The sequence below is a fragment of the Ursus maritimus genome, unplaced genomic scaffold, assembly GCF_017311325.1.
Source record: "Ursus maritimus isolate PB19 unplaced genomic scaffold, ASM1731132v1 scaffold_32, whole genome shotgun sequence".
NCBI classification, from domain to species: domain Eukaryota; kingdom Metazoa; phylum Chordata; class Mammalia; order Carnivora; family Ursidae; genus Ursus; species Ursus maritimus.
Window position 1 is genome coordinate 16811639 of NW_024425786.1, and position 25192 is coordinate 16836830.

Below are 25192 nucleotides of genomic sequence, written 5' to 3' on the forward strand. Positions count from 1 at the left end.
ACCCCTGGAGAAGCCCAGGCAGCTCTCCCCCTTCCCACGGCCCACCCCCACCCCCACATTTCCCTAACACACATGCTTCTCTCCCAAAGGGACATTCTCCGGGTTGGGGTCACCTTGGCTGGCCACCAGAAAAAAATCCTGAACAGTATCCAGGTGATGCGGGCACAGATGAACCAGATCCAGTCTGTGGAGGTTTGACGTTCACCCGCCTCGGCTCACCTCTTCCTCCAGGCCCCCGCCCCCTCCGCCCCACACGCCGGCCCCCTGGCTCTCAGTCCACGAACACCGCAGGCTCAGCCGCCTGCCGGGAGGCCACGGGCAGCAGGAAGAACCGAGCAGCGCTCCAGCCATGAGACGTCACCAGGAATATGTGCAACTCAGATGATGGAAAAAAAGGGAACGGGGACAAAAGAAAACAGATCCTGGGAGGGGGCGGGAAATACAACGAATATTTTTTAAAGAGGATTCACATAAGGAAAGTGATCATTGTTCTTAGAGAAAAAAAAAAAGGGCTTGGGAGATCCACGTGATTTGTCCCAATCGGAGACCAAAAGCAGTTTCTCTCCAGCTCCCTCTGGGAAGGCGACGTGGCCAGAGCCAAGGAACACTTTCAGGAAAACCAATGTGAAGGGAGAGACAGGGGCCACCCTTCTCTCCCGTCCCCGGGCTGCTCTTCCAGGCCTCGCTCAACAGCCACGCGCCAGGCCGACGGGGCGGGCGGGCGCATGCGCAGCCGCAGGAACCATTCCCGCAGCCGCGGGGCAAACAGAATTTTTCTGTCTTTGGAGAATATTTCAGAATCTCTGATGAACAAGACGTGTTTCTCCTGTCGGCTCATGGGACTGAAAGGGGGCATCTGCCCTCCTCAGTCAGGGAGACCGTGGGGACACCGGAAAGGTCAGCCTTCCTATGACCGGCCCCCCAAGACTGCAGCGCCTTGTCCCCATCGCGCACGCGCGGCGCCCGGCAGCCCCACCTGGAGGCCCGCTGCTGCGGTGACTGCCATCAGCTACGACTGCCACTGAGAAGGATTGCTCCTGCATTTGGGTTTGTTTACAGCAATTCGTGGACTTGGGGGTATTTTGGTCAGGGGTGGATTTGGTTTGGGGGGTTTGTTTGTTGGGGTTTTTTTTTTTTATGACAATGAAGTGACACTTTGACATTTCCTACCTTTTGAGGACTTGATCCTTCTCCAAGAAGAAGGTGCTTTCTGCTTACTGACTTAGGCAATACACCAAGGGCGAGATTTTATATGCACATTTCTGGATTTTTTATATGGTTTTCATTGACACTCTTCCCTCCTCCCCCTGCAGAGAGTTCCCCCCTGCTGCCAGGCCTCACCAAAGCCAACTGCCACGGGGCCATCTGGGCCACTCAGAGACTGAGTGAGGTTTGGGAGGATAAGGGGCCAGGGTGGAGGAGCCCCCCCACCCAGGACTGCTTTTGAAAGCACCAGATTGAGAAGGAAGCAGGCCCTAAAGCTGCAGAACCACACACCTTGTCCACTTCTGCACCCTCCTGCCCCAGTCTGCCCAGTGCTTCCCAGGCAAATAGGCCCCTTTGAGGTTCCCGAGTGCCCTCAGATGGCCAGAGCCCAGTTTTGCCTGTGGGAGCCTAAGCCGGGCCCCGGATCATTCACTGTGATATCCCAGCCCACCAGAGTGTCACCCTCAGAGACGTGTGCAGACGCTCCTTTCCTCCACTCAGGGGAAAGTGTATGGTTTCTCTCCAACCCCCTTCCCCCCAAGCCCCCACACCTTTGCCCAGGTCTGAAGGTCTTAGCCGGGGAGGGAAAACCATCAGCCGTGGGGTCTGGCCACAAACTCCCTGCTGTGAGCAAATGCAGGCATCTAAGCAGAACAATCGGTTAGTGAATTGAATGGAAATAAACACTTTAGTTATAAAATGACCCCTGTTCTCTGTAAGTTCCAAGAAAGACCCTGGCACCCTGGGACATGCCAAGTGACCCATGATGTTCTTCTAAGGGACCCTTCCTTCCTCGGGGTTCTAGAAGGCCCAGGGCTGAGAAAACACGTGGAGGACACCAAATGTCCATGTGGCCTTTCTGGCTCTGGCTTGTCAAAAGCACAGGCAACAAAAGAAGCAAGTTGAAAGTGGCTCAGAATTCAGTGTTCGATACCCTGCAAATCAGGGAGAGCCTCTATGGGAGGCATCAGGTGCGGGGAGTTGACAGGGGTGCACTCGGCTCTCCTAGGCCAGAGGAAGGGGGTCGGGGTGTTATGTAAGCTGCAGTAGTGGTAGTGTGAGGATCCTGGAGTACCCATGAGCCCCCCCAGTCAAAGTCAAAGCCACAGGTGAGATCCCCTTATCGTGGTCGATGCTAATCCCGGTGTAAATGCACTCCTACTCGCACGTGATCAGAAATCTTCGTGTGGAAGGAGGAAGCAGGGAGGAGGATGTGCTGCAGATAGCAAGTCTAGCTGGGGAGGGACAGGCAGAGACCCCACATCCCAGGACCTTCCCCTTTGTCCGTGGGAGACTGACCAGTGGGAAGGATCCTGGCTGCAGGTGGCCCGTGGGGCAGCCTGAACCAGCCTGTCGTCTGTCACTCACCTGTTCTCCAGAACCCAAGATGCAAAGGGAAGGAAGGGATTAAGAGGGGAGCAGGGGCCCCGGGGGGGAACAGCAGAGTGAGCCACAGGGAAGGCCTTGGCTGGCTGCCATGAACTGGCCAGCCTTGGCCCAGCCAGCCACCCTTCGTGCCCCAAAGCTGCCCAGCACGGGTGGCAGCTGTCCTAGCACACAAGGTCACCTTCTGGAGGGAGCGGCACTGATGCTCTTCAGATTAACTCCATCTCCCCAGCCCGCCCCCCACTACTCTGGGGCCCCACAGGGGGCTGGCACTCGGTGCTTCCTGTCAGATGGCTTCCTGTCCTAAGCTGCTAGGCTGGTGTCTGCTGGCCAGCTCGTATGCCCATCCACCCTTGAGGGCCGAGTCCTCAGTGGTCCTGGGCCTCCACGTGCCTGCTTCTCAGAGTGAGGGTGCTACCCAGACCCTCTGTGTCCCCACCCCAGGGTAACAGATATCACTGTGACTGTCTCGGGTGCGGGCGGATGCCCACCTCTCCCTGCTGCTGGGGCGCCCCCCCCCACCCCACCCCTTGCTCGCTGCTCGGTGGGGAGTGGCAGGCCATGCTGCCAAGCGCCTTCCACTGACGCTGCCCACTCGCCCGGGCACACAGCTCGGAGCCTCCCGCTGCCTGGTTACTAATCCTTTCCTGGCTCAACGTCCCCAAGTGCCAGCCCCCACCTGCCCAGCAGGGTCAGAGGAGTTTCCGGCTGCTCTGCGCGCAGTTGGTACTGGAGGAAAGAAAGCTGCCTTGTAAACACGGGCCAGGGCACCGTGGAAATGGGGACCAGCTGCTCTCAGAGGGTGTGACAAGCAGATTTGTGGAGGGCCAGGCTGGTATTCCTCCTGCCCTCCTACTGCTGCCCCCAAAGCCCCCCAGATGCAGCTATTGTCGATCACCCGGCCTCTTCCTGGGGGCTGATATTCAAAATTTCCATCAACTGGTAAGATGTGGGCCGATCAGTCAGAATAGATGATGTTCTTAGTGCTAGACCAAAAGGCCTCGGAGGAGGGTAGGGTGGCGAGGGCAGTCGGGGACACTTAAGGGACTAGGGCAGTGCTGCTTAGTAACCAGCCGTGTCTCCTGCTCCGATGGCATCAGCTGGACTTTCCCGGTCATCTCTGGTTGGTCCCCACGCTGCCACCTCTCAGGGAGCTCTCTGGCACCCCCTTGTGTGCAGTCACTGGCTTGCACACTCTCACTGATCAGGGGTTCATCCCAGAAGACGGGGAGCTCCTGTGCTTGCCCAGCCAGCTCTTCCTCCGCCTGGCTGAAGCACAGGAAGGACCCAGGGCCCAGACCACCACCCACACCAGGGCTAGGCCCTCAGGCACTCCTGGCTCTCTCCTGAGCTCCTGTGGTTTCCAGACCGTACTAAAGGCTGGAAGATTCTTGCCAGAGAAAATGATGTAAACGCATTCAAAGGACAGGCTGCCCCAGGGTGCTAGGGAAGATGCATCCTGACCCCAGAGTAGCAGTTTAGCTCCTGTCACTAACTTGAGACCTGGATCTGGGCTTGAGCCTTTTGCCCTCACTGAGCCCCAATCTCCCATCTGTAAAATGAGAAGACTGGACTGGGTGAGCCAGGCATGCAAAACACTTCATACATCACAGTCCTGTGAGGAGGGACTATTTCCTCCCACGGGTAGGGGGGCAACTGAGGCTCAGAGAGGGGAAGTAGCTTGCTCAGGATTGCACAACCAGGAAGGGGCAGAACAGGGCTGTGTTCATCTGTTCCCAAAGCCCACTCCACCACACTCAGATGACGTAAAGCACGCAGTGGCTGATGCTGGCTGGTAAGCGAAGAGAAAGGTCAAATGGGCTGGGGTCGTCAGGGAGGGCTTCCTGGAGGAGGCTGTCTTGAAAATGACAGAAGCTAAGAGAGAGATCGTTCCGGGTGGGAGGTACCCTGTAACCAAAGATACGGAGGCCAGAATGGTCCAACCATGAGGAGCCGTGTCTGGATGAGCCAAAGGAGTGGTGGGACATGGGGGTTGATTTAAGAGGAGGGTGAGGTAGCTTGAACGTGATGCCCGGTCTAGCCACAGCAATTTCTTGAGCAGAAGAGCAGCAGAAGGAGCATTGGGTCTTAGGAGGAAGAGTCAGTTCAGCCATGGATGGGGGCAGGGTGCCTCACAGCTCCCCCTCTCCTCCTAGAGGAAGAGCCCCCTGGAAAAGCCCTCACTTATTCCATGAGAACCCAAGCCCTGCCGCTTCACTTTCCATCCTCACTCACTGAGGCAGATAATCCAAAGAGTCATTTCAGCTGCTTGGAACAGCAGGGCTGGATTTGTGCTACCTGATTCTTAATTCAGCTACGTTCAATTGACGCTCACCCCATTTCCGCCAGGCCTCGCTGAGAGCCGCCAGGCATGACGGGAGTTGAGTGGCTGTGGATGGCGGTGGTGGCGTGGAAAGGCAGGTCAGGGATCGTGGCGGAGTTCTGGGGGCACCGAGCGGAGTACAGGGGTGAGCCGGGGCTAGGGGCTGGGTGGGTGGCATGCACACTGCTCAGGAAGCCCATCTCTGCTCTGGAAGGCCTGGCCCTGCTGAGATTACCCAGACGTGCTGGAAGGGTCTGTCTGGGGTCCTGCTGTCCTCAGTAGTGTGTTATGCTGGGAAAACCCAGAGGGTGGTTAGGGAGCCACACGGAGCGTGCCTAGACCACTTGCTGGCCTCCACCCAGCCTCCCATGAAATGGCTCCTGCCATAACACTTAGCGTGAAGAGTGGCCTTGAAGCTGGCCAGTTTGCCCTTCAGGGAAACCAAACACAGTGACTTGGCCTCTGCTGTGTGACGCAGGAAGCCTCAGGGACGCTGCCGCGGGAGGCTCGCCTCCGGAGCTTGATGCCACAGACATTGCACTAATCGCTGGTCCATAGGCCAGGCCCCACGTGTGGGGCTCTTACCGGTATTATCATCCCCTCTCTACCGGTGAGGGAACAGATTCCCAGAGGTGATTCCCAGAGCATTCCCACCAAGCCATCTGCCTTTAAGGTTCCCTCTCTCCCGCCTCACGGGATTTCTCCGCATGTCTGCCGTGGCCCACCTGTGTTAGAATCTCCTGGGTCGTTCACCTTGCGGATTCCTGGGTTGCACCATGACCCCCTGAGTCAGAATCCCCGAGGCCAACCCCAGGGGCGTCTGCTTTTAACAAACTCCTCCAGGAGATTCCTCCAGACATGGAAATCTCTTCCCTTCTCCCATGACAACCTGTGCCCTCATGTCTGCCGGGAGGGAGGGTCTGGCGTAGACAGGGATTAGCAAAAAGCAAGACATCGTCAGATAAGATGCCCGAACTCAGACATGGATTAAGACCCAGGGAGTGGGGGCTGCCTTGACTCTCAGGAATGTGTTCAGACGGCGCTAAGCTTTCAGGAAAATTAGACCCCCAGACCCCGAGTCTCTCTGAGTTTAGCTTCACAGCGTGAAGGCCGCCTCGGGAAAGCTGATATAGTAAGAAGAAACGGGAACTTAATACTTCAGAGGGGCCCAGCAGCCCACCCAGAGCCACCCTATGGAGACCCCACAGCTCCCAAGGCTATAATCCAGGCCTATTCACTCAATACCTGGCCAGGTGGGCGAAGTCAGGGTGGGGTTTCCAGCTGGGCCTGGAACGTCGTATATGCCAACCCTCACGTTCTGCTGCCCAGACCCAGACATGGCTTTTCCGGGAGGGAGAAGAGCGAGGCAAGGACCCTGCCTCTACTCAGGGCCTCACAGCCCCTGCTGGAGGAGGGGGATGGGAGAGGGAGGAGGTCAGAGCCGGGACATGCACGCTGGGAGCCCTGCTAAGGCTCTAAGAGTCCAGCCTAACATTCCAGGAAGGAAAGACTCCAAGATTTTGAGATTGCAAGCCCTGTATTTCTAAGATTCTAACAGAAGGATTTCATGTTTTTCAGATTCCATCACCATATAATTCTAGACTGATAGTTCTTAAAACTTCAAGTCCCATGACCCATCACAGGTCCCTAAACCTTAGGGCCCTGGAGCTGACAGAGAGAGTGGAAAACGGTGGGAAAAACAGCTAAAATCAAATACTAGCAAAGCTCCATTCTTTGAGTCAGAGATGGACCCTAGCAGGGGCTCAGGACCCCTCCTTTTGAGTGTGATGCTGAATTTCTGTCCTGGGTAAGTGGCAGAAATGCCCACACCTGGCCCTCCCGACGGCCAGCGGGGCCGGTGCCCCAGCCGAGCGAAGCCCACATGTGCGCCGCAGTGCCTACCAGCTGGTGGGCACGACAGTCCAGCTCAGAAGCCAGGTGGGGGCCCCAGTGGCTCCACCTGGGAAGGGACTTATTTGGGGTGGAAGGTGCAGGACAGATTTGCTGAGGAAACTACCCCAGGCCCACCACCTTCCCGTTCAGAACCAGAGTCTTGACACTGGGCAACCACAGGGTCTTGCTACGAACCCCAGTGCCAGGTGCCTTCCCACGGACACTTGGGATGAAGCGTCCTTGGCCACACAGCCCCTGCCCGATTCCAAGGACCCCTTCAGCCTTTCCGATGAGGCCTCCGCCTATGGGAGCTGGGCAGCCAGGGAGGTGCCTGTGGTTTGGTCAGAACTCGTGGTCAGTCTGGCTGCCCTTCCTTCCGTGGACAGGGCCTCCCAGGAGCAGGGGACACGAAGTTGAGCCCCTGAGGCTGACCCAGGGTCAGCCTGGCCGGGATACACCCCAAAAGCCAGCCTCTTTGGACTCCAGAGAAGAGTGATTACTGCTGGATCCTGCCCAGCCCCAAATCCTAATCATAGCTGCTATGTCTTGAGTGCCAACAATGTGCCAGGAAATGCGCTTAACTTTTTATACACATTGTCTCGCTTAATCCTCACAGCTCTGTGAGACAGGTACAATTATAATTTCCACTCCACAGACTAGGAGACTCAGAGGCGGGCATGGTGGCCTCCCCAGGTCACACGGTCAGCCACTGGTCTCTGACCCCAGTACCTGCCCTCAGAAACACTATGCTCTGCTGCTACCAGTGGCCCCCACTCAGCCCCTCTCCCCCATCAGACCCTTTGCCGATCAAATCCCAGATCCCCAGGAGGCACTCTGTTCAGGGCACATTTTCTTTGACCATGGCCTCCTGGAGTCACTGTCAGACCCATGGACGGTGGAGGTGAGCACCTGGCCTCCCCCTTCCCCGTCCCAGGTGTCCACTCGAGCCTGGGCCGTGCAGGCCAGAGCTCTCAACCGGGGGCCAGGGGGTCTGGCAGGGTTTCCTTTGGTCATGAACATGGGTTTTCCTGACAATGCTGGGGGGTTGGGAAGTGATGCAGTTGGGGTTCCGAGGGCTGTGGGTCAGACCTGACTCCTCCAGACCCCCCACTGCTGTGACCACGGAAATCTCACCAGCTGTGTCCGTGTGCACCCTGACCCTGTTACTCCAATGCCTTTGTAGGAGTATTTTTAGCAGAACCTTTTTTTTCCAAAATAAATGTGAATTGTAAAAATTATCGCGTGGACTCATGGTTTGTGGTGTTTTCTTTTTCCACTGAGGTTCCCCAGGGAGGAAATGGGTGCTCCTAAAGGTTCTCAGCAGGGTCCTGAAGCATGCCTAGGAGTTTTCCAGGGCTAAGAATGGAGCCAAGGCTAGGACTGGGATTGGGGATGAGACGGGGATTTGGCCCAGACTGGGGTCGGGTGTGGAATTAGAGCAACACTAGAACACTCATTCATGCTTGGGATTTTGAGCTCTGCTGTCAGGGATCCTAGCCCTGGAATCACAACTCTGCCATCTGTCAGCTCTCTATCCTTGGAGAGGTCATATAACTGCTCTAAGCCTCATTCTCACGTCTGTAAAATGGGACAATAATACCTAACACCTAGATGGTAGATGAGGAGGAGATGAGATGGAGCACGGCAAGGCCTTCACACTCACGGAGGTCAGCTCTTAGTATCTTGCTGGGCAGAAAGCAAGCTCCATGTCTGTCACATGCTCTGCAGGACAATGCCTGACCCACAGTAGATTCTCCATAAACATTTGTCAAATAAATGTCAGTTGAAGTTCTGCTAAAAAAGGGGGGGTTTGGGGGGGTTCAGAGAGGGTTCATGGTCAAATACATTAGGCAAATTCTGGACTTGGGCGAGTTGACCAGATTTCTTTACTTCAAGATATGGCAGAGCCTACAATATGCTATAAATATGCTAAAAGAGCATGTCCAGAAAGGTGTAATCAGGCCACCTGGGTGGCTCAGTTGGTTAAGCGTCCGACTCTTGGTTTTGGCTCGGGTCATGATCTCAGGGTCGTGAGGTCAAGCCCTGTGTCAGGCTCTGTGCTGAGCGGAGGGTCTGCTGGAGATTCTCTCTCTCTCGCCCTCTGCCCCTTCCCCTGCTCTCTCACACTCTTTCTTTCTCAAATAAATAAATCTTTTTTTAAAAGGGGAGGGTCATCATTTGCAGCATTTCCCATTCTAGAGAGAGCATTTCATGGGATCAGTGTCCCTGGGAGCAGATTTGGAGAAGAGAACGAGCTCTTGGGTAATGCTCTGGGGGTTAGAGGTAAGCAGGACTGAGGCTGAAGTCAGGCCTGGGAACAAGATGCGGTAGCAAGTCAGAGAGAATGGGGTCTAGGAGGCTGTGTTTTGATTCATTCATTCAGTACTTACTCATTCGTTCAAAAAGCACTGGCCGTATTCCTACTACACAAAAGGTGTCGTATTAGATGCCATGGGGGGGCACAGAAATGACCCATGTGTGCAGCCTGCCCTGGAGAGCGTCTCAGGGCCTTTATACCGCCTCGCTGCACATGAACTGGGCACCCACAGAGTGCCAGACGGGAGGCTGGTACCAGGAATGCTCTAGTGACTTAGACACGTGCCCTCACTTATGCAAGTCCCCAGTCAATGGAGGAAACCAATAGGTACTCGGGTCATTACAACTCAGGGCAACACGGGCAACGGTCAGAGTGCCTACAGCTTCCAGGAAGGGTGCAATTAATTCCAAATGGGAGCCCCTAGGGGACCTGCCCCTGGTACTAAGGCAGGCCTGGGAGTTCTCCTGGAAGCTGAGGATAAAGCATTCCATGTAGAGGAAACAGCAGATACAAAGGTATGAAGCCAACATGGATATATTTTGTGAATTACTATGTAAGTAATGTGAATATAAACATGACTACCATATTATACAATAATAAACGATTCTTTATACCAGTTTGGACATACAGACCTCAGGGCTGCCAGCTCCTATCAGGGGCTTAGGGGTACTGGGTGGAGGAGATTCTGAGAACCCACAGTGAGGCCAACTGGGTCACACAGTACCCGCGGGGGCACACCACAGTTAGAGCCCAGCACGCAAACTGGGGCCTCCCACCCAATGCCGGAGACAACTTCTGTCCGTCCTAGCCCAGTGCCTCTGAGAAGTCCGGATCCTCTTACTAGTTCCACCTGCCCCAGTCCCTGATCACCCCGGGCTCCCCTTAGACTCTCCTGCCCATTCTGAGATCCAGCACAATCTCATGGGGGGGGGGTGCTCCAGCTCAGGGACACTGACCCAGGTCTCTGCCCCCCCCCCAGCTCCCCCACCAACCCTTGTTCCTCTCAACCCTCTTCTTTCCCACCCAGGGAGTAGATGCAACCTCTCTTTGCCCCTCCTGGCTCTAAATGGGCATCCATGGTCTCAGTCATTTCACAGGGACAGAGACGTCACTGTGACAAAAGATGTCACCAAGGAGAAAAGAGAAACAGAGCTTCCCCGTAGACTCTCACGGTTTGGCATTATAGTCACGGAACCCCCTCCCCCCACGGCAGGTGGGACTGTAGCAAGACTCCACCCCCACCCCACCTCCACCCGCAATCCCCACCAATCCCATCAGACTAAAGCGTCTGCCTGGACCAGCCCTGCCCGAGAACCCCTCGTGACTCTCGTGGAGTCCTGGGGCCAGTAGCACACTCCACACCCCCACTTCCTCCCTTGCTGCCCCCTGGATGGCACAATGGTAAAGCGTGAGACTGTTTTCTACAGCTGCTGCTGCCTTGACCCACCCCCCACCTATGACAGAGGGTCCTGAGGCAGCAAGGACTGTGCTGAAGCCTTCCCCAATCCCCTTGCCCCAGACCTCACCCCTACATACTCACCCACATGCATAAGACCCCCCTCACCCACAGGCACCCATGTGTTTATACACACGCATTTTGCCATCAGCTACAAACAGGCACACACCCACACATTCGTGCGCACACACACACACACACACCCACATCCATAACTGCAGGCTCATGTTCAGACTCACCCCATACAGAACAAGTCAGGAATACGCAACACTCGCCCCCACGGCATGACCACAGGGAGCTGTCAGAACCCTTCCTCTGTGCCAGGCGTGGTTCCGAGTACTCTACATGTATCGTCCTGCTTAATCTTTTAAACCCCTGCTTCTCAACTATCTGCGGTGAAAGACTAGGTTTGTTTTCCAGGGGTTTTGTTTGCTTCTGTTTTTAATTTCCAGTCTTTTGTGGATCGGTATACGGTCTGACTGTGAACTCAACACCCAAACTTGGATGTATGCTGTAATGTGAGACCAGTCCCTGATCTCACACTCGGGTGCTATGGCAATATCACGATGCCACAAGTATTTCTGACATTTCTGCACTTGTCTTGTCATCGACCAGAAACAAAGAGCTCTGGGGCAGGCCCCAGTCCCGTCTCTATCTTAAGTAGCAATCCCCTAAAGCATGCCGGAAAGTGGACAACGGGCATTATCCCCATAGATAGATAAGAAAACTGAGGTACATTGGGGTGCCTGGGTGGCTCAGTCGTTAAGCGTCTGCCTTTGGCTCAGGGCGTGATCCCAGCGTTCTGGGATCGAGCCCCACATCAGGCTCCTCCGCTGGGAGCCTGCTTCTTCCTCTCCCACTCCCCCTGCTTGTGTTCCCTCTCTCGCTGGCTGTCTCTCTCTCTGTCAAATAAATAAATAAAATCTTAAAAAAAAAAAGAAAAGAAAAAAGAAAACTGAGGTACAGCATTTTTTTTTTAAGATTTTATTTATTTGTTTGACAGAGAGAGACACAGCAAGAGAGGGAACACCAGCAGAGAGAGTGGGAGAGGGAGAAGCAGGCTTTCTGCTGAGCAGGGAGCCCCATGCGGGGCTCGATCCCAGGACCCTGGGATCACGCCCTGAGCCAGGCACCCCTGAGGTACAGAATTTTGAAGATTGCCCACAGTTACCCCGCTAGTAAGGACAGGAGCCAGGATGAGAACCCAGGTGATCTGTCCCCAAAGCGTGCTGTCTCATATCCCTACACACTTGGGCACAGAGTTATACTCACATACACACCAGAAGACGCACACCTGCAAGTACACATACGAACAAGCACTTAGACACAAACGTGCATGTGTTTATCCGCTCCAGTAAACACACACATCTGCACACAGAAATGCAGGTACAGACATACGGACGTGTCTAGGTTAATTATTACGTCCCTGGTGCCAGCACATTGCCTGGCATACAGGAGGCACTCAGGAAATATTCTGAATGAATCAACACCCTCAAGCCCCATACACGTTCCTTCCGTCAAGACCCATGATTCTCATTCATGGAGGCACTAATGCAGCAGGTTATGAACACAAGTTCAAAGCCTGTCTCTGCCACTAATGCCGCATGACATGGGGAAGTGGCTTCACCTCTCTGAGCCTCAATGTCATCATCCAGAAAATGAAGAGTCATTATTTCCTGAACAAATACGTATTGACTGCCCACAAGTGATGGTCAGCTCACCAGGTGCTGGGCATACAGCGATGAACAAAGACAAAACGCCTTGTCCACGTGGAGTTCTTATCCTGGGGGGGCAAACAGGAGCTTAAACAACTGAATACACACATGTTTGGTGGAGATGAAACCATGAGAAAAATTAGTGGGCAAAGGGTCTGAGGAGTTCTCAGGGCGGGGGATGGGGGGCGTGCTGTAATTTTAAAATAGAGTAGTGGGCCCAGAAGAGTGCATAGTCTAAGATTTCCTTTTTTTTTTTTTTTAAGATTTTATTTACTTATTTGAGAGAGAGAGCGAGAGCGGGAGTGGAGAAAGAGCAGAGGGAGAGGGAGAAGCAGACTCCCCGCTAAGCAGGGAGCCCACCTCGGAACCCAATCCCAGGACCCCGAGATCACGACCTGAGCAGAAGTCAGACACTTAACCACTGGCCTGAGCCACCCAGGCGCCCCATCGAAGATTTCGTTTATAAAAAGACCAAGAACAGCCCAATCAATCAATGGTGGTAGAATTCACGAGTGGTTATTTCCAGGAAGTGGAACAGGGAACGACAGGAAGGGCTGGGAACGTTCCATACCTTGATCTAGGTGGCAGTTATGCAGGTACAGACACAGGTTAAAAAACAAAAAAATCATCAATTTGCAAGAATGGGGTGGTCAGGGAAGGCCTCCCTGAGAAGGTGACAGGCGAATAAACATCGAGGGGAAGGGAGCAGTGAGTGGCACGCTGGAGAAAGGACTGTACAGGCAGAGGGGACAGTGGGAGCAAAGGCCATGGACTGCTGGCGTGTTCAAGGAGCAGGGAGAAGGCCGGGATGGCTGAGGCAGAGACAGTAAGAGTGGGAAGAACCGGGATCCTCTGCAGGCCATGATATAGACTTCGACTTTTCTTTGAATGAGATGAAAGCTCTGGGAGTGTTTGAGAACACAAGTGCCGTGATGTGACTTTTAAAAGGCTCAGAGTGCTCTGTAGCACGGTGTCTGGGAGTGGATTCGTCAGGGGTCCTCCAGAGAAACAGAACCACTAGGATATATATGAAGAGATTTATTTCGAGGAATTGGCTTGCATGATTTGGCTGCAAATCCAAAGTCTGTAAGGACGCTGGCAGGCTGGAAACTCTCAGGCAGGAGCCGATGCCGCATCCAGAGGCAGATTCCTTCTTCCTTGGGAACCGCAGTTTTGCTCCTCAGGCCTTCCACTGATTGCATGAGGCCCACCCAGATTATCCACGGTCATCTCTTCTCCTTAAAGTCCACTGATTGCACATATTAACCGCATCTACAAAATAGCTTCATAGCAACACCTAGATGAGTGGGGGAATTGCACATATTAACCGCATCTACAAAATAGCTTCATAGCAACACCTAGATGAGTGGGGGAATGACCAAACATTTACCCGGGTCACCCTGACACAGAAAACTAAGCATCCCAGGGGGCAAGGGTGGATGTGGGGAGACAGGGATTTGCTATAATAACCTTGGAGGGAGAGGATGATGACTCGGAAAAGGCAGGAAGAACAGAGGTGATGAGAAGGGATTGGATTCTGGACACCGTGTGAAGGTGAGCCAGCATGACTTGTGGGTGGAATGGATGTGAGAGAAAGTGGGCGACCCAGGAGTCTGGCCTGAGCAACAGCAAAGACAGAGCTGCCACTAACTGAGATGGACAGACCACAGGAGATGCTGGTCTGCCATGAGACCGGAAGTTCCGTTTTGGACGTGAGGTAGGGATGCCTCCTAAACATGAAATAGGCAGTTGGACACATGAGTCTAGCGTCAGGAGAGCAGTCAGGGGTAGAGAAACAAAGTAGGGAGTGCAGGGTGTGGCCAGGGAATACGGTAAAGCTAGAAAGGAACAAAGAAGACACAATGACCGTGACCCAGGGCCAAAGCTGTGCAGATAACATGATACCACCACACACCTGTTAAAAGGACGAAAACACAAGCTGCAGACTAGAACATGTTTGCAAACTAGGGACTAGTATTCAGAATGTATAAAGAACTCTCAGAACTCCACAATTTCTTAAAAAGTCCAATCAGGAAAGGGGCAAAAGACAAAAAGAGACATTTTACTGAAGAGGATATATAGATGGCACAAAAGCACATGAAAAGAAATTCAACCTCATTCATTATTAAGAAATTAGAATAACAAAAATAACAATAGTGATAATATCAAATGCTGGCACAAACGTGGGGAAACTAAAAAAAAAAAAAATGCAGGAAACTGGATCACTCCTATATTGCTGATTGCAACATAAAATGGTACAGCCACTCTGAAAACACAGTTTGGCAAGTTTCTTAAAAACAAAACAAAACAAAAGCAAACAACCCCCATTCAACTCATCCGTTGGACTCCTGGGCATTCATCCCAGAGAAATGAAAACTTATGTTCACACAGTTACCTGTAAACAAAGGTTCATAGCAGCCTTATTCGTAATAGCCTGAAATTGGAAACAAGCCAGATGTCTTTCACCAAATGAATGGTTAAATAGACTGTGGCCCATCCATACCATGCAACCTTGACAACAAAACGCAAAAAGCTGTTGATACTTGCAACAACTTGAACAAATCTCCAGAGAATTATGCTGAGTGAAAAAAAAAAATCCCCCCAAATTACATACTGCATGACTCCATACATATAATATTCTTGAAATGGAAAAATTACAGAAATGGAAACCAGATTGGTGGTTGCTAGGAGTTAAGGAGGGGGTGGGGTTGGTAAGCAAGTGGGCACAGCCAGAAAAGGGCAACAAGAGGGATTCTTGCCCTGAGGAAAGTATTCAGTATCTTGACTCTATCAGTGTCAATTACTTGGGCGTGCTATCGTTCTCTAGTTTTGCAAGACGTTTCCATCGGACGAAACTGGGTGAAAGGTACATTGGTTATTTCCTTCAACTGCATGTGAATCTATAATTACCTCAAAATAAAAAGTTTGGGGCACCTGGGTGGCACAGCGGTTAAGCGTCTGCCTTCGGCTCAGGGCGTGATCCCAGCGTTCTGGGATCGAGCCCCACATCAGGCTCCTCTGCTATGAGCCTGCTTCTCCCTCTCCCACTCCCCCTGCTTGTGTTCCCTCTCTCGCTGGCTGTCTCTATCTCTGTCAAATAAATAAATAAATAAAATCTTTAAAAATAAATAAATAAATAAATAAATAAATAAATAAATAAATAGAATAAAATAAAAAAAAATAAAAAGTTTAATTTTTAAAAGGACACGCAAAGGACAAGCCTAAGTTTTGTATTAGCTCCAACAGGCCTAAAATTCATCAAAATTTTTTAAACTTCTGCTCTTCGGCAAAAGACATCATTAAGAGAGAAACTGGAAAGAAAACCAAAGACTGAGGGAAAATATTTGCAATACCTGATCTCACGAAGCACTTGTATCCAGAGCGTATAGAGAACTTTTACAATATGAGAAATACAATTAAAACCACAGTGAGATAGGACTTCACAACTGCTAGCATGCCTAAAGTTGAAAAGACTGACAACGCTAAGTTTTTACAAAGATAGGGAGCAACAGAAGTGTCACATATCACTGGTGGAAATGCAAAATATACACGTGCTTTGGAAAACTGCTTACCTAGATATTTACCAAAAGAAGTGAAAGCATGTATTCACAAAATGCCTTATACAGGAATGCTTTTTCCTAATAGCCCAAATCTGGAAACAACCCAAATGTCCATCAACAGGTGAATGGATAAGCAAACATGGTATACCCACACGATGGAATGCTACTTAACAATAAAAAGGAACAAACTACTGATAGACACAAAGACATGGGTGAACCTTAAAAACATCATGCTGAGCAGAAGGAAAAAGCCATACACCAAAGCCTACACTGTATGATTCCATTTACATGAAATTCTACAACAGGCAAAACTAATCCATAGTGATAAAAATAGAAGAGCTGGTGCAGGGGAGGAGACCGACAGCAAAAGAAGTTTGGGGGATAATGGGAATTTTCCGTATCTTGATTATAGTGGGCATAAATATTTGTCAAAATCATGGCTAATGTGTGCATTTCTTTTTATATAAATTTATATAAATCATATGAATTAAAACTCAGTAGGGTTGATTTTTAAAAGACAAAATACAAGCCCATATTTTGTCTTATATTCAGCAGACACAAATGTACTCTGGGCACCACGGTGGCTCAGTCCGTTAGGAAGCCCACCCTTGATTTTGGCTCAGGTCGTCAGATCGAGTCCCACCTCCCCTCCGGCTTAGCATGGAGTCTGCCTGGGATTCTCCCTCTCCTTCTGCCCCTCCCCCTGCTCTCTCTCTCTCTAATAAATAAATAAAATCTTTTTAAGAAAGTACTCTGTCAACTTGCTATGAAAGTTTCTAAATGCTTACTCTAAATCTCTGTACTTAACTCTTCCACCCCATGGATAACAAACAGTTCAAAACCCGGCTGTGGTCCGCAGACCACACTTTGAGGGGCAACGCCTATGCCGCTCTGCCAACATCTCCGCAGTTCCACCTCCCAAACCGAGATCAGAGAGCCCGGAGGCGAGGGAGGGGGTTGACTCCGGAAGGACGGACACAGCCCCCGCGTCACTGGGTCTTGAATACGGGCTTGCGCTGTAGCCTCAGCACCCGGTAGGTGTTAAGGCCCGGCACGTCGAAGCCGGGGGACAGCCCGTGGCCGTCCAAGGGGTAGAAGTTGACCAGCTGCCCGTGCTGGGCCTCGAGGGAGAGCCACGCGTCGCCGAGCGGCAGCGCGCACGGGAACTCGCGGGCCACGTGCAGCTGGAAGACGCGGCCGCGCACGTAGCGCAGCGCCAGCGTGCGGAAGGCGGGGGGCACTAGCCCCTCCACGCGCGGCCCGAACTGGCGCAGGCGCAGCTCGCCCGCCGGCCCGGGGCGCACCTCATAGAAGGTCTGGTTGGCGAAGGTGAAGTAGCCGGCGAAGGGGCGCGCGCTGGGCGGCGGGGCGGGGCTGGGCTCCGCCTCGCGAAGGGCTGTCTCCATGGCCGGCAGGAGCACGTCGTAGGCCTGCGCCACCAGGTCGCGCCCGGCGGGCCGCGGCCCGGCCAGGAGCAGCACGAGGCCCAGGCGCAGCGGCGGCACCAGGGAGAAGGTGGCGGCGTAGCCGTCCAGGTCGCCGTCCTTGCGCACCACGCGGTAGCCCCGCTGCGCGTGGAACTCCCACGGGGTGCCCGTCTCGTTGGCGAAGTAGGCGCCCGAGCAGGCCAGCAGCGGCGTCAGCAGGGTCTTGGCCGCGTCGGGCCGCAGGAGCCGCTGGGGCCCGCTGCCCAGGAGCACCATGGCCAGCTTGGCCAGGTCGGCGGGCGTGGAGTACATCTGGCCGGACGGCCGGTACCAGCCCAGGTCGTAGAGCGGCGCGGGCCGCCCGCTGCCGTAGAAGCCAGCCGCCAGGCGGGCACGCACGAGGGGCGTGAGCTCGAAGCCGGTGTCCGCCATCCCCAGCGGCTCCAGCACGTTCTCCGAGATCCAGCGTTGGTAATCGCCCTGAGCGGTGTGCGCTGCCAGGACATGGGCCAGAAGCGAGAAGGCCAACGTGCTGTAATGGCACCTGGAAGAGGAAGGGTGGAAGCTGGGATGTGGCTTTGGAGGAATATCTCCAGGCCCTAAGGAGCGCGCGCCGCCTGCTCAGACGGTCTGAAATGCCACCAGAGTTTCGTTGGACTGGGCGGAACAGGCTTCACTGCATCCCAGATGGTCAGACCCAGCCGAGACTCCAGAGGTCATTGAATACAAGTCAATATCCTACATCTGGGAAAACTAAACCCCAGACAGGGGCAGAGAATTGCCTGGGGCACACAGCAGCTTGGGGAAGAGTTGGACTCAGCAGGGTACCTGGGAAAGTGGTAAAACAAATCTAATTGGACCTTTACACTTTAGTGTGATTTATTTTTATCAAATGGGAAACTAGAGTCTTGGAGTATTGTGGCGCAAAAACGACAGGGAGCTTGTAGCTCAAGGATAACAAATAGGAGGCAGGATTTCACCCCTCCCAATCCCAAGTCCTACTGCTCCTAGAGTGGGGGTTTGTTCAATGGCCACCCTGGCTGTCCACTCCCTGTCTCATCAGCATCCCATTTATTTCCATTATGGCACTTGGCAAAATCTGTATTTCTCTCGTTTATCTGTTCACTGATGAAAATGGCCACTGTTCACTCAGGAAAATGCACCTTACATGAGGAGAAGCCTGGCTGTATTTGTTCCCTGCTGTGTCTCAATAGCTAGGTGCTGCATCTCAGTTGAGTAGATGCTCGATAAAAGCTGAGTTGATGGATCAACAGAACACGAGGTTCACACGGAACTGGATCTGGGCCCAGCTTCCCCTGCCTGGTTGTGCCCCCTGTCTGGGCCTGTCCTCTCGGTTGTGGAATAGGGGATACATTCAGGGATCCCTGAAGTCTCCCCTGTCTCCAGCTACCTAGGACGGGGTGACACAGGCTCTCTCCTAGGAGGGGTGTGTCATCTCTGATGGTTTCTGATGTGGGTGGGGCGTACTCCTCACCTGGTTCCCGGGTCTGCCACCAGCACGTCATCCTTGAGCAGGCTCAGGGCCTCCGTGGTGCTGCCCCTCCACAGCAGTGAAGTGGACCGGAGCCTTCTGGGCAGCCCTGGAGAGGAGCAGTGGTCAGACCTGCTGAGCCAGCTGAGCGTGGGACAGTGGGCCCCGGGGTGCGCTCCCTCCCCACCTTCCATGAATTGAGAGATAAGGACCACAAAATCACTTAAAAAAAAAAAAAAAGAAGAGGAGGAGGAAGAGGAAAAAGAAGAGGAGGAGAAAGAGGAAGAAGAAGAAGAGGAGGAGGGAGGGGGAGGAGAAGGAGGAGGTGGGGGGGGAGGAGAAGTCCTCTAGCCTGGACTCTAATCCTGCCTGCGTTTTACTGGGCAAGTCACTTAACCTCTCTGAGCCCCAGTCCCCTCATCTGTAACATGAGGGAAATAATTTCCTATATCATTGGGCTCATGTGAGGATTAGTTGAGATAAAATGCTTAGCATGGGGCCTGGTCATAGTAACTGTTCAAAAAAATAATTGTCATCATCCGCCATAGAAGTTTGATTCCACAAAATTCTTGAGGTCAGTCCCCAAACAGGTTTTGTGGAACTGGCTCCTCTGCCCACTTGGAATTTTCTGCTTATTGGATGCGACCAGTATGGGAAGGGTCACAGGACTGGGATTCTTTCCATCCTTCTACTCAGTAGTTTTCAAGCATCCCCTTTTGTTTCAAGGACTGTTCTGGGACCTAGGGGTTAAGTAGTGAGCAAAATAAAGTCCCTGCTCACATGAGATTTCCATTCTAGGGGAGGGGACAGATAATAAATACTCATACTGTGGAGAAAAATAGCTGCCTGTAAAAGGGGGGGGATTGTTATTTTATCCAGGGTGATCAGAGGAAGGCCTCAGAGAGAAGGTGACCCTTGAGCAGGTGAGAGCTGGAGGAGGTGAGAGGGAGAGCCACGCAGCAGTGTCAGGAAAGAATGTCTCCCACAGAGGAAAGAGCTAGTGCAGAGGTCCTGGGGCAGGAATGCCTTGGCATGTTTGAGGACTAGTGAGGAACAGCCAGTGTGGCTGAGGAAGAGTGAGAACGGGAGGACTTTGGAGGTGAGAGCTAGAGGGATATGCCATAGGGTGCTGGAAGGACTTGGCTTTTTGTCTGAGTGGGATGTGACCTCTGCAGGGGTTTTGAGCAGAGGAGTGATGTGATCTGACATATATTTAATCAGCGTTGCTCTGGCTGCTGTTTGAAAACAGACTTTTGGGGGGCAGTGGCAGAAGCAAGGAAGCCTGTTTAATTGATGGTGTCTTAGACTTGGGTACTGGCAGTGGAGATGGTGAGAAGTGGCTGGATTCTGGATATATTTTGAGTGGGGAGCCAACAGGATTTGCTTCTGGAGATGTGGAGGGTGTGGGGGTTGGAGATATCAGGGGTGACTCAAAGGCTTTTGGCTTAAGCAACTGGGTGACACAGGCTCTCTCCTAGGAGGGGTGCAACTGGGAGATGGAGTCTTGAGTCCTGGGTTTAAGTTCTGACTCTGGCACTTTTTTTTTTTTTAAGAGGAGCAGGGAAGGCAGAGGAAAAAGGAGAGAGAGAATCTTAAGCAGGCTCCACACCCAGCACAGAGCCCGACATGGGGCTCAATCCCACAACTCTGAGATCATGACCTGAGCTGAAATCAAGAGTCAGACGCTTAACCTCCGAGCCACCCAGGTGCCCCCTGACTCTGACACTTCTTGCTGTGCGGCCACAAACCACTTACTTTACCCTCTGAGCCTCTACTTGCTCAGCTTTAAATGGGCTGAAGCACCTGCAGTGGTTTCCCTGCGAGGTGTGGGAAGGCTTAACTTGGAGAAGGGATGAAAAGCTCCAAGAATGGGAGAGAGCTCTAGATTATAGTGACAGTCCATTATAATAGACATTGAGAGCCTAGAACAGTTATTCAGGCAGCCATTGGCTCAGCTGGCCCCATGGGACTGTAGGAGAACACATGCGGGATGTTTTAAAACTAACCAAGCACAGGGTGCTGGGTTCCCTGGGTATGGATAAAGAAGAATCCACAGCACACCCCTAGAGGGAGCCCTGGAGTCAGAGTTATAACCGGGGTCGACTTAACAGGAGCCTAAACTTCAAGGCTCCTCACCTGCATGGCCCCTTCCAAGGCCTGTATCTAATTTTGAGTTTTTAATAATGTATTCTTAAAGAGGGCCCTCAGAATTATATCCACATGAGGCCCCACTACACCTAGGTCTAACCCTGGCTATGATAACCAGAGCTACATTGACAAGTACCTGCCATGTGCCAGATGCTCTGCTAAGTGTTTTATACTCGTTAGCTCATTTAATCCCCAGTAATAATGTAATCCACAGTCATTTTACAGAGGAGAAAAATAGGGCTCAGAGGAGTTAAATGACTTGCCGAAGATCACACAGCTGGGAGAGGGCAGAGCTGGAATTTCAGTGCTCATGCCCTTAACCACGGGGCCCGCTCTCCCTCAAGAAGACGGATCCTGGGACGCCTGGGCGGCTCAGTCGGTTAAGCAACTGTCTTTGGCTCGGGTCATAATCTCAAGGTCCTGGGATCGAGTCCCGCATGGGGGGGGGGGTCCCTACTCAGCAGGGAGCCTGCTTCTCCCTCTCCCTCTCTCCCCACTCCCCGCTTGTGCGCACGCTCATGCGCTCTCTCTCAAATAAATAAATAAAATCTTAAAAAAAAAAAAAAGGGAAGACAGATCCCGTCCTGCCTGAGCTACTTTGGGAGGCTCCCTCCTCTCGCTGAGCCTTGGATGCACCATCTGGGCTCGGAAGTGATAACCAGCCATGGCCATCGACTGAGACCTCAGGCCTTTTGAAATGATGGAATGGCAGGTATGTGTGTATTCGTATAGTTTATGTGTGTTATGTAATATGTACGTTATACTTTCTTACGTATAGACATTCACACACCCATATGCACTATAGTGTGTATATTATTTTATCCATTCATATGCTAGCACATAACATGCTGTTTGAGCTTTCTTACCCACTTAAATTAACATCGTATCTGATTCCATCTCCGGTACATAAAGAACATTGTTACCCTTTTTTCTGGGGCTGTATCTTATCTGATTATATAGCCCTGTCCTAGTTTATTTAGCCGTTCTCCCATTTATAAATATTTTGGTGTTGCCATTTTCCAGGCCTGGCATGGGGATGGGTGCTCGGGGGATGGGCGGTACGGCCAGGCTGGATGAGAACCTGCTCAGTTTCCGCGGCTGAAATGGTTTGGATTGAGCTTGAAAAGTTCAAAGCTGCTCACCTGAGAGCTGGCTGGCCATCCTTCGGAGGGTGACCGGCGAAGGCCTTGGGGCTGGGCCCGCCTCCTCCAGCCCGTCCATCAGGCTCTGTTCAGGAGCCGATGCCATGCCCAGCGGGTCGTTAATGGTGAAGGCGCTGGCATACCGCTCCAGAGGGTCGTCTAGGGAGGCCACAATGCCCTCCTCCCACAGCCGGTACAGCATGAGGACAGGAAAGATCTTGGAGATGCTGGAGATCCTGGACAGTGTTAAGGTCACAGGGGTGCAGAGGACATGCAGTTGGCCCCACAACCCCCCTCTGCTCTGCACCCCCACGCCCCAACTTTCTAGTGTTCTAGGAAAGCGCAAAGTCCACCCTTACCCAGTGTCTCAGATGGAAATTCACCAGCTTCTGTAAAACTGCCATAGGGATGTTTGAGAACATACCGCAGTGCTGGGTGGGCACTCCTGAGCACCCGTCCCCACGCCAGGCCCTTCCCATTCTGAGACAGAATGGGATGGGATCATACCTCTGCCTCACACTGGCCAAGTGGTCTTGGGCAAGTACTAGACCTTTCTGAGATTCAGTTTCATTGTCCATTTCACAGGTTGGAGAAAAGATTGAATGAGATTGGGCAACATACTGGGCAAAGAGGTAGTAATATGTGTTCAGTAAGTGATAGCAAATACAATTGTTGGCCCCCTGCCTGGCACAAAGCAGGTGCAGTGTGAGGGGAACCTCCGGCATCTTCACGGTATCTCTGGGAGTGAGCACACTCACTTTGCGTGGTCAGCTTTAAGGGTCCCACAGGTAGCACCTAGGAGGGGGGACTCTGGATGTGCAGCAGAAGGTCCTACGTTTCTTCCATCGGGACCACTGCTGCCAACTGACAGGGACCTGGGACAAGGGCCCAGGAATTGGTTATAGTCCCTTTGTGGCAGACAGAAGGGCGGGGGGATGGGACACAGGGAACATTTTCTAGGTAGGGAGGTTTGGGGCTAAAGGCTCTCCAGAAGGGATTCCTTCCTGACCTTTTATCCCTGTGGTGTGATGTTGGGCACTCTCTGGTCCTCTCCGGACCTCAGTCTCCTCATCTATAAAATTGTCAGGACTTAATAAAGGGCCCTGGCAGGTTGGACGCCAGTCATGATTCTCTTAAGTCCCCCTACCTCCTGGGTCTCCCTGGTCCTCCCATCCCTGCCCCCCTCCACAGGACACTGGAGGTCACTCAGCTGACCGGTACATGGTATATTCATTGGGGGGCCCAGAGGCCGGGTCTGAGCCATTCTTCCTCCCGAAGTTCCCAGTCCAGAGCACGGTGTCATTGTGGATGACAACTGCAGACATGGCAGCCAGGCCCGGGGCAGACAGTGCCTGACGCAGGATCCTGCCCACCTTGGAGGAGGAGAGCAAGAGCCTGAGAGTGCAGGCACGAAGACGCCCTCCGCTCATTCCGCATGCCTGGCCCGCTCCCACAACACCCCCTGCACCCAGCACCCTGGCCTGGCTCCCCTCCCTTCTTTCCCCACTGTTGCTAGAGCTTCCAGACCTCTGGTTCTCAGACCCCCTGGGATGAGACCCCCACCCACTTGCAACCAGAGCAGCTCCACTAAATGTGTTTTCTGTGTAGGGCATAAGATTTTTGTTCAAAGAAACATTTCTTTGGCAAAATGTAAAAAGAGGGAGGGATTAAACTACTGGTCTAGTTGAATGCTTGTCTGATGCCCTAGAACACCTCCAGGGGACCCGGTCTGGCCCCCTAATGTTGGAGAAATCATGATAGAGGGCCCATAGGCCCTCTTTGAACATTGATTGAAAAGACATTGTTTTCAATAATGAAATGCAGTACCCGTGAGAACCCCTATATCTGTTGGACATTTGGCATATGTGCCAGGCACCATATAAAGTGATTTTCACGCATTGTCTCACTTAATCCTCATAACAAGTCAGTGCTCACTACTCCCTATTTTACAGATGAGAAAAGTGAATCCATGAGATCCCAAGTGACTTGCCCAAGCGGCTAATGGTTCGTGGAGTCAGGATTAGAAGCCCAGGCGAACTCCAGCCCTCACTCCTAATTCACGGCCAGACCGCCTTGCCGAGTGACTTCGCAGATGGGGAATCGAGCTCTGTCCACCTGTGGTTCCCGCCCCAGCACCAGCTGTGCCCCTGTGTGCCTCAGTGTCCCCCTCTGCAGACACAGACTCGCAAGCCATTCACAGAAAGCAGCCACCATACACTGGGTGCGCACTAGAGGGCAGCCTGGCTGTCACTGCTGCTTTGTTTCATTTTCACGGCTAGGACCCTGGAGCCCCATAGCGCCCTTAGCTCCTTCTCCTTCACTAAACTTTTCACCTATTTGCAGACAGTGATGGTGTCTCTGCGCTGGCCCCTGCCTTCTCTCGTGTGGACGTCAGTCCCTTCCACTGTCCCGGACGACAGTTTCCCATCCCTGCGCCGTGCTGCTGCTCGTAGACTTCCGGTCATGTTTCATTTGTCTGTGTGTCTCTGGAGGTGAGTGACCCGGGGTGGGGGTGGGGGTGGGGGTCGGGCTGGCACAGCCCAGCGCCAGCTGACAGCCCCCTCTAGTGTTGGCCATCGTGCGGTGCTAACAGTTCTGTTGTAGGGCCTGTGTGTTTAATATCGCACCGGCCTCTGGGGTAGGGGCTCTGTCCTCCTTCCCCATCCACCCCCTTTCTCTCTTCCCCACCTCTGCCCCCACTGGCCTGAATTTCCCCATAGCTCTCTTTGTGTGCCTTGCCCTCACTCTGCTGTCCCTGGACCCATGCACATGCTGGTCCCTGTCTCCAGAGCACACGCTTCGCTCCTCCATGCTCCCTTACTGCATAAATGCATATCATCTGGGTATCTCCTACTTGTTCACATCTCAGTGTAGACACCACTCCCTTCAGAAGCCTTGCCTGACCCCAGAACCAATTCTCTGTACCCCATAGCTCCCTAAACTTTCCCTACCCTCACTCGTACCCCTGAGTTATGGATGTTATTTGTCTTCACTATTCTGTCACTTCCAGACTAGTAACATCTTTAGAGCAGGACAGTATCTTCTTCCTGCCGTCTGCCTGGTGCTTAGCACACAGTAGGCGCTCAAGAATTGCATGCTGAATGAATGAATGAATGAATGAATGAAT

At 52.8% G+C, this 25192-nt stretch overlaps 2 protein-coding genes across 4 annotated transcripts in view; one reads left to right on the forward strand and one right to left on the reverse strand.

Moving 5' to 3' along the window:
- EPHB2 (EPH receptor B2) overlaps window positions 1–1909 on the forward strand; it is a 124761-nt gene extending 122852 nt beyond the window's left edge. For all 3 annotated transcript variants that reach the window (XM_008694872.2, XM_040618942.1, XM_040618943.1), the window contains exon 15: window positions 90–1909. In XM_008694872.2, coding sequence (XP_008693094.2) covers window positions 90–198 — 109 coding nt within the window. In that variant the 3' untranslated portion in view covers window positions 199–1909. The remainder of the gene's footprint in view (window positions 1–89) is intronic.
- Window positions 1910–16845: 14936 nt separating this feature from the next.
- The window catches only part of LACTBL1 (lactamase beta like 1), an 11543-nt gene continuing 3196 nt past the window's right edge, over window positions 16846–25192 (reverse strand). The window contains exons 3-6 of the mRNA XM_008694871.2: window positions 23281–23438; window positions 22066–22301; window positions 18779–18884; window positions 16846–17827 (exon numbers count right to left, since the gene is read on the reverse strand). Of these exons, the coding sequence (XP_008693093.2) occupies window positions 16846–17827; window positions 18779–18884; window positions 22066–22301; window positions 23281–23438 (1482 nt within the window). The remainder of the gene's footprint in view (window positions 17828–18778; window positions 18885–22065; window positions 22302–23280; window positions 23439–25192) is intronic.